Genomic DNA, 17,044 nt, shown 5'->3' with positions numbered 1-17,044 from the left:
CCCTTTTTATTCTGCCAGCTTTGACACTCAAATTTTATCTGTGGCAGCTGGTCTTCAGTAAGCATGCATATGCAGCCATCCTGATTTCTGGCACTTCGCTACAAGTGCGAGGCTGTACATCTTTACTGTCCTTGGGAGATCTCTCCTGAACTACTTTACATTATAGAGGAGTAGGAGCTTTTACAAGAGCAGTTGCCTCTACATAGTAGATGCATTTTTGTTGGAAGTCTAATGTCTATGTTAAAAGTAAGTGGGACACCGTCATCACAAAGGAAAGCTATATGCAGCTGTACTTATTGTAAAGAGAACGTACAGGTATTTTTCCCTCATTGCATTATGTAATGAGCTGTAGTATATTATGTTCCCAGGCAGAAGCTTGAAGTTTAATTGCGTCATCTTGCACATTGTTCTGATTTATGAAAGTTGGTGTCCTGTAAGAGCAATTTGACTGTTGCAGCAATGCTGCCCATTCAAAAGAACAGTGGAGAGCCCTTAAAAAAAAGGACTGTTCCTTTCAGGCCACTGAGGCTCCTTAGTAGGCATCTACCATAGCTTTTTGTGCATTGCAGGGTATAGTAGCCACCAAATAAAACTTTGTTGACTGTATTTTACTTAACAAGGTTCAATAAAAATAGTTAACTTTATTTATTTTGCTTTTTTTAAAAAAACCCTAGCTGAAGATACTATTTTTAACATGCAGTTGATGTTACCCCCCCACAGCTGGTGCATTTTTTGTCAAGGTGGGAATAATTGATAAAAACATCTAAGAGGAGTGAGGTCTCAAGCAATCTTCGACATGTACTACACTTGTTTACGTTCTAATTTTCTGAAGTATTCAAGGATTTAAACTGTACTGAATCATGGCATTTTCATTTCCATTAGATCTATAGTGAGAATGTATGCTTTTTTGTGAGTGTTTTTTGGTAATTATTTGGAGGACTTTTAATTCAGCAAGCATTTGCATATTAAATGGTTCTAAATTATACTGAAAATTATATAAGGGGAGTTTTTTTGGTTTTACCTAAACTATTTTATTTTTCAGGGCATATTTCCATCCAACTACATTCACTTGAAAAATGCGTGTGTTAAGAACAAAGGGTAGGTGAAATGTTCTGGATTCAAATATTTAAACATGGTCAATGGCTTGTACCAAAGATCTTTTGTGGTTATAAAATCAAGTCATGATTTTGTTATGTTGTAATATCTTACTGCCCCAGAACTTGAAATTACTGTCCTTTTTAAACTGGTACTCCTGCATGGTCATAAAATTGGGAGTTATGTATTGTGAAAAGACACGCAGCACAGTTGGGAATATCTGTCTGTTTTGTCTAGAGGAAAGAGAAAACAGTTGCTTCCTGCTGCTAAGTTTGGCTTGAAAAAGGTATTGCCTTAATTAGAAGTTACTCTGTACAGAAGCTGGCTGTTTAAGAGTAGTTGTTTTCTTTGAGGACAGCAGTTGTGCCCATTGTTAAAAAAAAAAAAAAAAAAAAAAGTGTATAACTTTTGTAGGATTTCACTCAAACTGTAAATGAATTGAGATGTGCTTTCCTTTACTACTTCAGGTAATGAAGAGCCAATATTTTTGACAACAACTGATCTCTCCATTTTTAGAAGAGTTAATAAAAAACATAACAATTGATTAAAATTAGTTTAAATAAAAATTTAAATAAAAATTAAACTGAAATGTTCTGACTAAAAGAAATACTGACTATTGGGGGTTTTTTTAGATGTATCACTTAAAAAAATCTGTCAGTGATGTTAGTTCAACAATTTTTTTTCTGATGTTTTACTTAATTTGGGAGCATTCACATTTTATGATTTATTTATATAATTAATACTGATACATAACAGTTTGAAACCTGTTTGGGTAAAAATGTTTCTCACCGTAATAGGTGGATGCTTAAACATCAGGTATAGGTGACCTTCATTTTGGGAGCATGATTGAGTAGAAGGTTCATGATTCATGATGAGCAAAATAATTATGAAGACTGTATTCATATTTAAAATCTTGTTCCCACAGGTGAAAATGGCTCCACATTACTGTTAAACACTGTTGTTCGGTGTGGAGCTCAAGCCACGTATGGTTTGTTGTGGGCTTGATCCTTTCTCCCTTAAAACTGGTTTTAGATAATACTGAAGGTTTGGTGAAATAAAGTTGTTGTAAACTATCATAGTAAAAAAAGGCTTAAAGATGGAATAATTTTTGTCAGCAAGCTCCCCTGTGACAGTACTTGCCAGGAGTTCAGTCGTTTTTGCCTATTTCCTTTGTTAGTCTTTCCCATTCAGGCCACATATTCAGTGCCCTACAGTGCGTCATAGCCAGGGGCTGTCACATTGTTATGTGACAAAAGTAATCCAGGCATGAATGCAAATCTTTGAAATACACTGTGTGTCAGAGCAAAGTGTTAGTGATGATGCTGTGCGAATTGGTGGTGTGGTAGAAAGTTTTTAGTCTTGACCAAGCCAATCCAACTTTTTCTTGGCCAACGTCAAAGAGGTGAGAACTCACTCACACTGTGCTAGTTTTCTTTTGAGTCTTTGTATCCTCTTGGAGTTGAAGGAATGACATTTTTTTGTCTTATTTCTATAAACAGAGATGTAAAAGAGTGGCAACAATTGCTGGTTTGGGATCTAAGCTAAAGTAGCAAGATCCCTTTGGAAATTGCAGGAATTACTCTGCTGTGAAAGTAGTTTTTGACATGCTTATCTCATAGTAGAAAACTCACCTTGACTTCTGAAGGACCAAGACTTTCCGTGAGGTTTACATTATTTTCACCGAAGACTTTTCCATGGGGATTAATATACAACTGAAAAGTGTCATGAGCTGAAAGAGCACCTATATAGGTTGATAAGCATCCCTGTTGGCAGGAAGGAGGTATTTGTATTAGTAACTGTAATGGCATTTGTAATGTTTATGTAATATCATGTGTTCTTCTGCATGTTACAGACAATTTGAAATGGTTATTCCAACAGAAGATTCTGTTATTACAGAAATGACGTCAACTTTAAGAGACTGGGGAACAATGTGGAAACAACTCTATGTGGCAAGTACCCTGAATAACGTTGCTTTGATTTAATGCCAACTCAAGACACAGTGTTTTAGATGCTCTAGTTTAAGTATATATTTCAGAAAAAAGCATTCAGTTTGAACTGTGCTAATTATGGACTAAATAAATGTCTTAATTTGTTCCAATCGTTGACTTACTACTGCTGCTGAACTTGCGCAGCTTAGTGACTGTGTCTTGTCCAGCTTCATCGTGTAACTGTTGCATCTAGGGATTCCTTTGCTCAGTTGAAGTGTTGGAAGTAGGTGTAACAAATTATTGGAATTTTATTGAAATATAGAAATTCAGTATGTTATTGAAAATATCTCAGCCAGTTGATTTAATTTATACCCATTTTCTTACACATTTTTATTTCCTCTCACATTCATACACTTAAGAGCGCTGAGATGTATCCATGTTATTTGACCAGGATCTCTTGCATATGACACACAGCTCAAGCGATGCCAGAGCTTGTGTCCTCATTGCTGAGGGAGGTTGGGGCTGGTTCTTGACTAGCAGTAATGAACTGATTCTGGATTTATGTACTGCACATTGTAGAATTGGATTCTGGTTTTGAACTTCTTCCTTATCTCACACTTCATAAGTCTGAAGTCCCATGTTTCACAGTTCTCTTGTTTTCCTTATCTGGATATTTTGTGGCTCTGGTCTTTCTCTCCCTCTCCCCAATGTCTTCAGGTCAGTTTGGTTTTCTTCTTGTTTAAATGAAATGGCACTTTTATGCCATAACCTTTCCTTGTTCTGTCATTTCTTCTCGTACTTATGTATATATTTTCATATTACATTCATACCAGTCCTAGTAATTTTATAACAACTCCCTACAGAATGCCCCTCTGAAATTGTTCTGTTTTAATAGATGCTTACAGTCTTACCTTTGTGTTTAACTATCTTAGTTGATCCATCTTTTCAAATTTCACTTTAAATCATGCTTTTTAGCCTTAACCATTCCTGGTTTCTAACCCATGTTCTATTTGTTGCTGCATTTCTGGACTAAGAACTGGATATAGTATTCCAGTAGTGGCTGTGCAAGCAGCAAAACACAAAGTGGCAATAAATAAATAAATAACTATTCTTTCTTTCTCAAAGAATACCCGTGGTGTGTGTTATTTCTATAAATTCCATTTATCACTCCATTGTGCTCACTTTGTAAATTGGGTCTCTCCAATTCTGTAATTACATCCCTTAAAAACTTCAGTTGAAGCAAAGATTATACCAATAAAAATTCTACCATTTCCTTCTCTAACTGGCTACCACCTTAGGTAGAAGTTGTTTTGTTTTGGTGTACTTAGAACACACAAAAAGAAATCTATTCAATATCTCTCTTTATTCTGACTGAAGTCCAGCTTTTGCTGACTGTTCTGCATTTTTCTTTTTTTTGCACATCATAATTAAGGCATAGTAATAGCTATAACTTCCTTTTTCCATGTCTACTTCTATTTCCTCTGTCAACTGAACTTTTTTTTTCTTTCTCTTGACTGTAGAGTTGTGTATTTAAAGGTTTAACTAAAATATTTTAGTTGTAAATTGTGATTTGCATCATGAGTTTCTTAAGTTTTTAACACTTGACCTTCTAATCTACTACACGACAACCAAAACATGATTTGGACTGGGCAACCATGTGCACACATAAAATGTGGTCAAAACCTGTTCACTTGCATCTACGTAGTCTCCAACCCTTCATGTTAACTCATTGTTGATTTGATAATTATAACTTAATTGTGAGAAGATTAGCTACGTTCTGATTCAGGGGCAGCTGCTGCTACATAAGAAACAACAATAAGTGGTGCCAGCAGACCTTCTACAAATCAGGATGGTACAGAAGTAGACAGTCTGCTACCTTTTTTGAGACTCTTGTATGGGTTGTGTTCAGAGAGGCTTTTTGGAAGCAGATGACCTTTCTGAAACCTGCAGTTGCAGCAGTTTCTAGTTTGCTTAGTGAAAGCTTTTATACAAGAGCCTACAAAATCAAGTATTTATTTGTTCGATTCTAAGTAATAGAGTATCACTTTACACTTGACAGTGAAATTGTAATTAAGCAGTATGAACTGCTTCTTGAGAAACAAGAAAGTGTTTCTTCAAAGCTTGTTTGAAATTTCCCTAGATTATAATGGGAAGTAGCTTTCTCTGTCTGAAGCACATCTAAGTGTGATTGCTTTTCGTATGTTAACAAGTATATTAGTATGTTGGCTTCTCCTGGAACAAAAGGAGCAAAAATATGATCCCTTAGAGACCTAGATCTACAATGTAAGCACAGTTGTTTGCAGATCCAATCAGCACTTTGAGATACAAGCAACTCAGACAAATTCTAGAGCTTTGGAAAAGAAAGGATACCTGAAAATGTTATTTTGAGCTTAATGGTGGTGTTAAACATTAGCATGTCTCTTGTATTCACATGAATAATTTACTTCTGTAGAGCTTTTCATCAGATACCAAATGTGCACCTGAATTAGTGTTTGGTTTGTTTTTTACCTGTAGAAACAAAAATCTTTATACACCGGTGTCAGGAAAACTGTGAAAACATACTGTCAGTCTAGTTAGCTAAAACATTTGTATAAAAAGTCTTTTTTTGTCTTTTGCTCTTAATTTAAGGGCTATTTGTATGACCCTTTTTCTTTGTTTTCTTATAAAGTTCGTATCTTCCTATTGTTCATACTGAAGTTGTTCCTCTTTTGGCAGCTTTTTCTTCACTGCTGTTGTTATTGCATGTTAAAAATATACTGGCTTTCTTTTTTTTCAGACAAAAAGCCAGGACAAACAAATTAATGCCCATTTTAGTAAGCTTATGAAGTTGAATGAATGTGAAGTAAAAATAGCAGATTGATCAAATGACAGTTTGTCAGAGCCCTAGAAACATAAAAGTTACTGACAGAGAGTAATGGTGCTTCTAAGTGAATTTTAGCTTTTATGCAGCAGAAGTAGCTGTTTGTTTTTATGCTGTTTGTTCATAGGAAGAAAGAAAAGGGAAATGGTCTTAGGGTCTTTTGGCAAGAATTAGCAGAACAAATCTGAATAGGAATATTTTTTCAACTTTGTGTGATGCATCATATAAACGGAGGTTGCAATAATTTCTTCAAGCTAAAGTTTCTCAGAAAAACTTTGTATCAAGTAAAACTAGAATTAGTGAAGGAAGAGTTAAAAGAAATTCTGTTTGGGAGGAAACTTATTGGAAATTGTTGTCCTTAACTGGTATATAATTAGAGTAGGAGGATGTCGTTTAAAAAGCAGTTGTATTCACGTAATTTCTCCTACTTCACAGTTAGATGAAGAATAACTGTCTGGGCAAGATTCTGCCTATACGATACTATGTATTTATGGTCAGATGATAGTGTGTAGTTATATCCATGCAAGAAACTGTTAAAAGAACATGAACACTTTAAAGCTATTGCCCTTTCAAACACTTACACTTCAAATAGTCTTGAATTACATGATCACATACTCAGTTTGGATGAGACAGCAGCACAAAATGAATATGAATGAATATGCTCTTGGAATAAAACAGTGCTATGGCATGAAATAATTTGTTGTTGAGGGTTTTTTTATATCTATCAAAAAATTAGTCTGCGTTAATATGAGACATAAGGAATTGGAGTGAAATTTTGGAGTGAGTGTGGTGCAAATACAGGATCTGTGCTAAGCTCTGAAATTATTTTATATGCATACCTGTGTGCAAGGTAAAATGGTCGCAGTACAATGAGAAGAAAAAAGACTAAGCAGGGGAATAAGGAAGGAGTTTTATTGATTTCCCCACCATATCTGTATTTCTTAGGATTGTCAGCTTATACAGGTGATGTAGAGGCAATTATATTTTTTATCTCACAGAGGAATGAGGGGGATCTCTTTCACCGACTGTGGCACATAATGAATGAAATCCTAGACCTGCGAAGGCAGGTACTTGTTGGCCATCTCACCCATGATCGCATGAAGGATGTCAAGCGACACATCACTGCTCGTCTGGACTGGGGCAATGAGTGAGTACTAATTATAATGCCATGGCTTGAGGCTCAGTGTAGAATGTTGAAATAGGAATAAAGTTTTGATAGGCACTACCATTTATTTATTTTTCTTTTAACAGACTTTCTCCTTCATTGTTTTTCTGTTCACTATGTTTTAACAGTGAAAAGTGACTTGGCACTTTATTTAACTTTTTTCTGTCTATTTTTATTTTACATAATAGTGGCACTGTCTACAAGAGAATTGCATTGAAGTATCTGCAACATCCTGTTATGTCTTTTTAAAACATACCTGTCCAGATTCCTATGTGATGCAGTTAACATCGCTTTATTGTCTTAACTGAAACTGTACTGGCTGGAATTGCTTTCTCTTTGGCTTGTATCACACAATTCAGTTCCTACTTTGGTGTCTCTTAACATGCATCTTGCTACTATGCTCTGCGCCTTTCTTTTATCTGAATAACTCATAAGAGCTAACACAAATCGTATTCTCTTTTTTGTTTGCTTGGTTTTGGTGGTTTGGTTTGTCCTTCCCCCCTTCCCCCCCCCCCCCCCCAAAAAAAAAAAAAAAGAAGAAAAAAAAAAAGTGAGAAAAAGGGCAAAATACCTTTTGGCATTTAGGGGCTGTTTTCAAAGACTTCTCTCTAGCCTATATTTATTCATTATTATATTTTTATATATTATATAAAACTATATTATTAAACTCTGACTAAATGCTAAATGCAGCAACATTCAATATCAGAATTCCCTGAATTTCAGAGTTTTCTGCAGCTACTGCTATCGGAAAGCTGAAATACCTAACGCAGTGGAACAACTGTGATTAACATTAACTGTGTATGATTAACTGCTCAGAATTTTGTGCTAACCAAATGGAATTTTGATAGGTTTTGAAGTGGTTAGTTTCTACTCTTTAAAAACATATTTTTGAAAAACTTTCTAATCTTTCAAGTTTTTCGAAAGTTCAGCATGGGTGCCCTATGTGTTCTTAATCTTTATTGCTTGCTGCTGTAATGAGAATAAGTTTTATTCCAGTTGATACAAGTTAATTTCATTATTTTGTTTAGGGGATACAGCCAGGCAGCTCTGATGCCTTCCAGTCCAAATTAAAAATAAGATGATGATTTGGCATTTGATGGATATTCTTCTTATCTTCTTTTCCACAGTTGTCATTCAAATTGAAGACGCTAGTGTGATTCACATTATACGATGTCCACAATAGTACAAAGGACAATATCAATTGTACATTGTCTACAGTGTGAAACAGATGTAAAAATTTTGGGGAAACATATTCTATTAATGTCACAAAGTGAGGAAAGTGGGGAGGAATCATCTGTGTATGGTGAATTCAACCAAAATATATTAAAACAAACTCTAAACCAACTGTAGAGTACCAATTAACGTATACATTGTTTGTTGTAAATGTAAATGGAAGCTATGAGTTAATTTGTTTCCTTTGGGTGTAGAAACTACTTATTGTTATTCCATTTTTCATACAGACAACTGGGACTTGATTTAGTTCCAAGAAAAGAATATGCTATGGTGGATCCTGAAGAGATCAGCATCACAGAGCTCTACAGGCTGGTGTGTGAATATAGTACTCAGTACTTTTGCTATCAAATGACATACTGATGTTTTAATGCAGCTTTCTTCTACTTAACCGAAAGTACTTTTATTGATAAAATAAAATGACATTTCATAGTGTAATGAGTTTTACTATGAGGGAAGTTTTTCTTTTGAATAGTTATGTCATCTTTACATCTGTATGAGATGCTTTGCTTTGATATCAAATTTGTGTGCACACATGCTCATTTTACATGTTATTTGGTAAAAGTTTTATTTTCTGATATATCACTGAAATTGTGACTACTAACATTAATTTAATGAGCAATAAAAGCTTATAAGACTCTTTTTCATTAGAGTTTTACCAGACACTGGAGTCCTGTTAGGTAAGATTTATGGAAACACTCATGGTACAAGTATTGTCACAGTTAATCATACTGAGCTACTGGTCTTTTTTAATATTTTAATGTAAATGGCAGTTAAACTGCATAGAAGAGCTCTCCTTTGGATATAAGAGCCCATCTTGATTTAATAAAAGCAGCACTAATATTTCTTACTCTGGTTTAATCTCCAGTGAGGTCTAAGAAAACTTGCCTATTAACTTAAGTGGGTTTTGGCTCATACAAGTACTGCATTTGTTACAGACAGACAGTTCTGAACCTTACTTGTTTAACACTAAGGTTTTATTTAAACTAGATTTTGTTTATATTAACTTCTGCGTTTAAATACAGAATAAACAACGTTTTCTGTGGAGCTGAAATCATATATTTTTGATAATTTTTAGATACTTATGTTGATTACTTGTGATGTCACGCCCAATAGTAACTTCTTCATGCTAGAATCAGTATACCTTTGGGCAGTTTCAAAGTCATAGTAATTGTACAGAATCCTGTTGAAGCACTAGATGAAATAACAGTGAGGAACCATTAATCATAAGAAGAAACATACAGAGGAAGAATAACCTAGAAAACTAATAATGGAACTCATTGAGTGGACTTTGGAAAATAGAGGGGGTAAAAAAGCCTTCAAACTGAGGTTATCTTGTGCTAAGTCACTTGGGAAGATTGATGTTTAAAATTATTTTTTATGCAATGTAAGGGAAAAATAGTACAACTTAAGATTGTCCTACTCTTAATGGGCAGTTAAAATGGTGAAGATTAAACTGTGAAATCAAATCAAGAGAATTTAGTATGTTCTTCATAGAGTCTGCCAATTATAAAATATGGATGTGATTTTTTTCCATTTTAAAATACTGGTATTTAGTCTTTTGCAAAGGCTTTTTTGTGTATTTGAATGCTAGAATATCAGATCATTAACTATTTAAACTAGCTATGAAATACTATATTGTTCCAGCACAAAGTTTTAAAGTGGCTTAGAATTTTCAGAGTACAAAAAAGGTACAACTTCTAGAGTTATTGTTTTTCTCCTAGAGATGATAATGGTGCAGTGCAACGCTAGGAAAGTCACTTCCTTGCATTCTCCTTCTCAGATTTAAAAAAACAACAACAACAACAAAAAAACCCCCAACCAACAAGAAAACCCAACACACACACCCCTGCAAACCCCCCTGCCCCCAAACCCCACCACTTTTATAAGTTAGTACTGAATTAAATTCTTTAAAATTAAAAATTTGCATTAAGAAACTAGTTCAGTATTAAATCTTCTACCTCGTTTTGTTTTGAGATTTTTACAGTTAATTCAAACTGCCTGCTTGTTGTTTGTGGTATTTTTAGATGGAACATCGTCACCGAAAAAAAGACACACCAGTACCAGCGAGCAGCCACCATCTTTTTGTTCAGATGAAGAGCCTAATGTGCTCCAATCTGGGAGAGGAACTGGAAGTAATCTTCTCGCTCTTTGACAGTAAAGAAAATCGGCCCATCAGGTACCTCATGATATTTCACTGGAATACTGATTTTATAGACTCTTAGAATCATTTAGGTTGGAAAAGACCTTTAAGATCAAGTCCAGCTGTTAACCTAGCACTGCCAAGTCCACCACTAAACCATGTCCACAAGCACCACATTACCTGTCTTTTAAATACATCTAGGGATGGTGACTCCACCACCTCCCTGGGCAGCCTGTGCCAATGCTTGACAAACCTTTTGGTGAGGAAATATTTCCTAATATCCAATCTAAACCTCCCCTGGTGCAACTTGAGGCCATTTCTTCTTGTCCTGTTGCTAGTTATTTTGGAGAAGAGAATGACCCCCATCTGCCTACAGTCTCCTTTCACATACTTGTAGAGAGCAATAGGGTCCCCCGTGAGCCTCCTCTCCAGACTAAAAATCCCCAGTTCCCTCAGCTGCTCCTCATGAGACCTGTGCTCCAGACCCTTCACCAGCTTTGTTGCTCTCCTTTGGACACACTCCAGCATCGCTACGTCCCTCCTGAAGTGAGGGACCCAAAATGTAACACAGTATTCAAGGTGAGGCCTCACCAGTGCCAAGTACAGGGGGATGATCACTTCCCCTGTCCTGCTGGCCACACTGTTTTGGATACAAGCCAGGATGCTGTTGGCCTTCTTGGCCACCTGGGCACCCTGCTGGCTCAGATTCAGCCAGCTGTCAGCCAGCACCCCCAGGTCCTTTTCCACCAGGCAGCTTTCCAGCCACTCTGCCCCAAGCCTGTGATGTTGTGCTTTACATAAGCTTTGTCAATATACACTATATGTTTTGATCCAGGTGAGAGATTTCACATTAGAAACAAGCAGAAGAGAGTCTTGATTCAGGATAATTTTTTGCTTCCTTTTGAAACTCGGTTTCTGTACTTAATAGTATCATTTTAGGTTTAAATAATAGGTATTTCTCTGTCTTACTCTGTTTACCTGTTTCAATTTTCAGTTGATTTTGTTTGTCTAGGAACATATACACCGGTATGCATACAAAGTGAATGTTAGTTCTGTGACCTACAGATCATTTTTCGGTATCTCTATTATACTGTCTCCTGATCAGTGCACATTCAAAACTTAGAACTGTTGCTTGCTCTGTAATATTTATGAGATAAATTCTCCTAGGTACATGACTGGAATTAGTGAATTAAGAGTCTTTTTATAAAAGGAACCTGCACTTCAATGAGGAAATGCCAGTTCTTCGGTAAAAGTCAAACTCAATCTCACATCAACTTCGGGTTTCTTTTGGCCTCTTTTTTTTTCAGCTGGCAGCTGATCCTGAAACCATTCTTTTCCTGTTTCCTAGAGCTTAAATTCTGAGACCCCTGATAACCCTTGAATTTTAAAATATTCAATAGTTACTTCCAGCACATTTCTGGATGAGAGAGAGAACATGGGAGTGAAGAATATTGGGACCAGTATGCAGTTAATAAATATGAGCACAGGAGGAGAGCAGAGTTCTTGCAAGAGCCTTGTAAATTGTTTGAGGAACGTGTCAGGAAGATTGAACAATTAAATGCCTGTGCAGTGGTGATGCAGGTGGTAGGTCGACCCTGGCTGGATGCCCAGTGCCCATCAAAGCTGCTTTGTCCCTCCCCTATTCAGCTGGACAGGGGAGGAAAATGTAACAGAAGGCTCATGGGTCAAGATAAGGACACGGAGATCACCCACCTGTTACCATCATGGGCGGGCAAAACAAACTCAACTCAGGGAAAATAAATTTAATTTGTTACCAGTCAGATCAGAGTAGGATAATGAGAAATAAAACCAAAGCTTAAAAATGCCTTCCTCCAGCCCCTCCCTTCTTCGCAGGCTCAGCTTCACTCCTGATTTCTCTGCCTTTTCCCCTCCAGCAGCACAGGGGGACAGGGCCTGGGGGCTGCGCTCAGTTCATCACACTTTGTCTCTGCTGCTCCTTCCTCCTCGGGGAGGCTTCTCATGCTCTGCCCTGCTGCAGCGTGGGATCCCCAGGGGCTGCAGGTGGGGATCTGCCCCACCGTTACCCTCCATGGGCTGAGGGGCACAGCCTGCCTCACCCGGGGCTTCCCCAGGGGCTGCCGTGGAACCTCTGCTCCGGGCCTGGAGCCCCCCCTGCCCCTCCGCCTGCACCGGCCTGGGGGGCTGCAGGGGTGCTCCGCTCACACAGCCTCACGCCTCTCTCCGGCTGCAGTTGCACTGCAGGCTTTTTCCCCCTCTTCTTATATATGTTATCCCAGAGGTGCTACCAGTGTCACCGATGGGCTCAGCCTTGACCAGCGATGGGTACGTCTTGGAGCTGGCTGGCATGGGCTCCATTGGACATGGGAAGGCTTCTGGCAGCTTCTCACAGAAGCCACCTGTAGGCCCCCCTGCTATCAATGCCTTGTCAGGCAAACCCAACGCAATAGGAGATCACCTTCTGCTCAGAAGGCTCCCATTCTTCATTTGCTGCTGTTTTTGGCCACTGTGTTTTTCTCTGCTCTCCTTGTGAGAGAAGGAAACGTGTTCTGGAGGCAACAAAACCAATCTGCTTTAAAACTGACTGCCAGAGAAATGAAAGGCTGTTCTTCAAAACAAAAAACTGCTTAGATAAGACAGCTCAGAAATACATTAAATATAAGCTACTCCTCTAAGCCTATTAATAGGGTTAAAAGTGTTACTCAAAATGCATAGAAAGCCATGACTGTGTACTAGTTGTTGCTGTACATACAGCAATAGACCAAAGTCCATGTGGTTCCACAAACTCCTGGGTTTGACAGATTTATGTCTGTACCTTTTAGTTAGGCAAGATAAATAACCAGCACTTTGAAGGAATATTACACTGAGTAAATTGATATTTGTTGTTAATGAAATCATATATAAAAAAATGTTGTTAGTGTGTTAGCTGCTAAATACTGACAATTCATTCTGGCTTGCACTTCAGACCTTAGTCACAGGAATGCAGTTTACTGTTGTTTCTGAGGATTAAACATGCATCAGGGCATATCTTTTGTGTTCACTCCAGTGAATGCCACAGCAGGTGACAGTTTTACAAGAGAGCTTCAGATCTTGACAGAAAAAAAATTGGGGTGTTATGGATTGCTGTAAACAAGGTTATGGCAGTAGTGATGGTGTGAAAGCAAACGGATTGGATTTCATGTTCACATGAGAGCACAAATTCTAGAGCCGTTTGTCACATGCTTGCAGTTATCTGACCTTTAGATATTGATTCCTGCCTCCAGTGTCTGTTTGCAGCTGCTTTACTACATGTGAACTTCCTCATCCCATTTCTGGAAAACCTTGAAGAAGTGAAGTGTGTTGCATTGAATCCAAACTGTATTGTAGGGTATGGGGGGAATGACAAGATGAACTTTATGAAGGTAGTTTGCAACCATCTGCAAAACAAACAAATGTACACCCCACAACAACAAAACCACAACAAAAAACCCTCACAAGAAACATTTACCTCTCAACGCGTTTGAAAAAGCTGCAGCGGAAGGGATTTTACAAGAACAGAAAAATACAAGTTATATCTGAATCGCAGAATGAACTCTGGAATGCAGAAGTGTCCAAGTTGGAGATTTAGATGGTCTTTCTTGACTAGACCTGGAAGTGACATACCTAGGTCATCACAGATTTAAACCTAAGCTAGCTGGGTTTGTTGTTGCACAACAGTATGGTGTCATGTATAATGTGTATTCGGTACAAATGGATGGGGTATTTCAGAAGTCTTTAGGCCCTGGCTGATGCATGCATGAAACAGCCTCCCTCACAAAGGTGATGTATGAGAGGAGACAGTTTCTATGCTTCTCAGGTAATGCGGTTCACACTCAGCAATGACACCAAAGCCTGCTGGCAGTAAGAGATTTGTGGAGCCTGGATATGCAGACACTTTTGCTCATTTCTGATAAAAGTGCATGTCAAAAGCTGTGTGTGGCAAGCTTGAGGTCTGTCACAACCTAGCTGTGTCACTTGTCTTGTGGTCCAGTAGAAAAATGCTATGAAAATAATAGATGAAACTTGCTGATAGCACAGTTACATTATTATGTATAATTCCTTAAGTTTATTTCCTGAAACAGAAAGATCTTTGATTAAGAATAGAAGTATATGAATATATATGACTTAAATTTTATTTCTTCAATTTGTTACTGATAGTATTAGAATTTTTTAGTTTGGTTTCTTTGGACTTGGTTGCTTTTTACCTCAAGTTTTGGTTTTGGAAGCAGTGTATGTGTACCAAACTTGCTTCGGGTGGGTAATCCTGCTTGTTTTAATGAGACCATTTCAATGCGTAACATTGAGTAGAAGCTCACAGGTACAATTGCTCCAAAATGTGCCTTTGTGGATTCTAATACAGTGTTCATTGTCCATCTGATAGAAATCGGCATAAAGTGAGTGATCTCTGTAGCCCTTAAAGAGTTCATTTGGAGAGAGTAAAAACAGCAGAATTGACATTTAATGATAGAATTTCTGTTCTGATATTTTTCTTAAGACTAACTTAGCTTCTTGGCAGGTAGACCTGCAAATGTAAGAACCCTATTTGATTTTTTTTGTAACCTCAAGTTTATGCAATTGGAGTAGCTTTAAAAAATTGTTGGAGGACTAGAACCAACATTATCTGATCAATTTTTTTAATTGATTGCATATCTTTTTATGTTTTATGTTACCTGTTTCATATATTCAGCTGTTTGAACAGAAACATCTGTTCCAGTATCACAGTTCAACTGAATTGCAATTGTAGGTATTGAAGTGGGGCAAGTATCTACAAAAAAGAATAGCAAGGCTTTAGGAAGCTTGAGTATAGCAGCTCCCTCCTAGTCCAGCTCCAGACTAGTGCAAGAAAAAGCAGAATTAGTATGAATCTATATATTGCTACAGAGTTTTTACAGAATGTTTTCATAAAATTTGGAGTATTTATACATTAGTGATAAGAGGATGTAATTTTTACTAAAATGCATAAAACAATTTCATTTTATGATAGTGAGTTGGCAAATTTGCAATTAGTGATTTTTTTCTAATCAGCTAATGTCAGGTACTTTGAAATGGTTTAATTTTTCTCTTCCTTTATTTGGAAAATATCTGAGTTATTATTAATGTAGATAGCACATTACCATGTGGAAAAGTCTGTGCTTTGAAAAAGCAAGGAAAAAAGGAGGTACTTGGTAACATAGGAAAGGTATGGTTTAATAGTTGAGCTATATATTAAAGCACGAGAATAAAGTCATCCTTAGACCATTGTAAAATTGTAGCTTTCTCAGGCAACATTAAGAACAGATAAGTCTTAGTCACTGAAAAATGAAAGGTAATGAAACTTTTTTGGTTTTTTGCTATAGTTAGATTCTCTATGAAAAAAAGCATGCCATAGCAGCTGAGACAAAGCAAGTTATAAGCAAAAAGCAGTGTGTTAACAGTTCTTCTGTTTGACCTGGGACTAGAATTGAGTGTCTCATAAGAAAACATGACATCATTACATGCTAAGAACAGGTTAAAAGCATATAGGTGTATACAGTAGAAAGAAATTAGATATCAAATTGAAAGCCATGATCCTGAGTTTTGGCACACAACTTTTCTCTAATTCTCATGAGTCTTGTGTTTTGCCACAGGATCTAAGGTCAGTAAGTATTCTGGGCAGGGCTGATTCTAACAGGATGCCATGTTAGCCACTGTTTGTCTTTGTAAAGACAACCAGAGAAGGAAGAGGACAATAGCAATAATTGTAATTCCCTTTACGCTTTATACAATATCTTAATGATGATTGCCGTGGCTTAAGAGACAGTCCAGACTTCTGGAAGATAGGAAATGTAAGTCTGAATATTCAAAGGCAGAGCAAGGAACTGAACATGGCACTCTTTTTCTTAAAGAAAAAATGAACCCATTAATATAAATATGTTCTTCGCCTACACTATGATCTTGTTGCTCTTATTAAAAAAAAAAAAAAAAAATCCAGAGTGGTCACAGCATGCTTCATATTTAAATTTATCGTTGGTTCCTCTTCATCACCTTTTGTTTCTCTGATTAGTTGTGCTTCATTAAAAAAGAATCTGTCCTGAAAGAACATGCATGTATGTCTTCAGGGTGGTGGTGGGTGGGGGAAGACTATGCCATCAGGCTCTGCATGAGTAGGTGGAGGTATTTTTCTGTAATTACGAGTAAGATGCCAAAGTTAAGACATATGCCAATGCTTAGCATTTCCTTTTTGTTAATTTTAGAAGGTTTCTTGATGGATAAATGGACTTCAGGATTGGAATCCAGCTCCAAAGACATCTAAGCTTAAGACCTTTGTGTATTTTGCATCTCTAGGGTCCTGTCACAGTCTACAGAGACCTAGTTATAGTCAGTGAAACCTAGAAAGCTATTCAGCTGATGAAATGCCTGTGTTTTCTTTAGGGCATGTTGGATAGCTCTTTAAAATCCATAGACTGTATTGATTAAAGAGCTGCTCAGCATATCCTGAGGTAATTTTGAACTGAATCTATCCTATTTCTTTTTTGGATTCTGTTTCAGGACTTTAGATCTCAATGAACTTTGGGCCTTGAAGTTGAGAAAAAGTTGATGCTGAATTCGTAAAGGATATAGATACTCAATATTAGTTATCTGACTTCCTGACATTAGCCACTCAGAGT

General features: G+C 37.1%; 1 protein-coding gene across 4 annotated transcripts in view; it reads left to right on the top strand.

Annotated features, from left to right (window-relative positions):
* Positions 1–17,044, top strand: part of DOCK4 (dedicator of cytokinesis 4) — a 256,389-nt gene that overhangs the window by 92,205 nt on the left and 147,140 nt on the right. For all 4 annotated transcript variants that reach the window (XM_037388680.1, XM_037388679.1, XM_037388681.1 and 1 more), the window contains exons 4-8: positions 1,043–1,098; positions 2,948–3,044; positions 6,882–7,030; positions 8,509–8,593; positions 10,306–10,457. In XM_037388680.1, the coding sequence (XP_037244577.1) occupies positions 1,043–1,098; positions 2,948–3,044; positions 6,882–7,030; positions 8,509–8,593; positions 10,306–10,457 (539 nt within the window). The remainder of the gene's footprint in view (positions 1–1,042; positions 1,099–2,947; positions 3,045–6,881; positions 7,031–8,508; positions 8,594–10,305; positions 10,458–17,044) is intronic.

This window comes from Falco rusticolus, chromosome 5 (assembly GCF_015220075.1).
Source record: "Falco rusticolus isolate bFalRus1 chromosome 5, bFalRus1.pri, whole genome shotgun sequence".
Classification (NCBI taxonomy): domain Eukaryota; kingdom Metazoa; phylum Chordata; class Aves; order Falconiformes; family Falconidae; genus Falco; species Falco rusticolus.
Note: the sequence above shows the minus strand (reverse complement) of the source record. Positions and strands in the feature narration are given on the sequence as shown.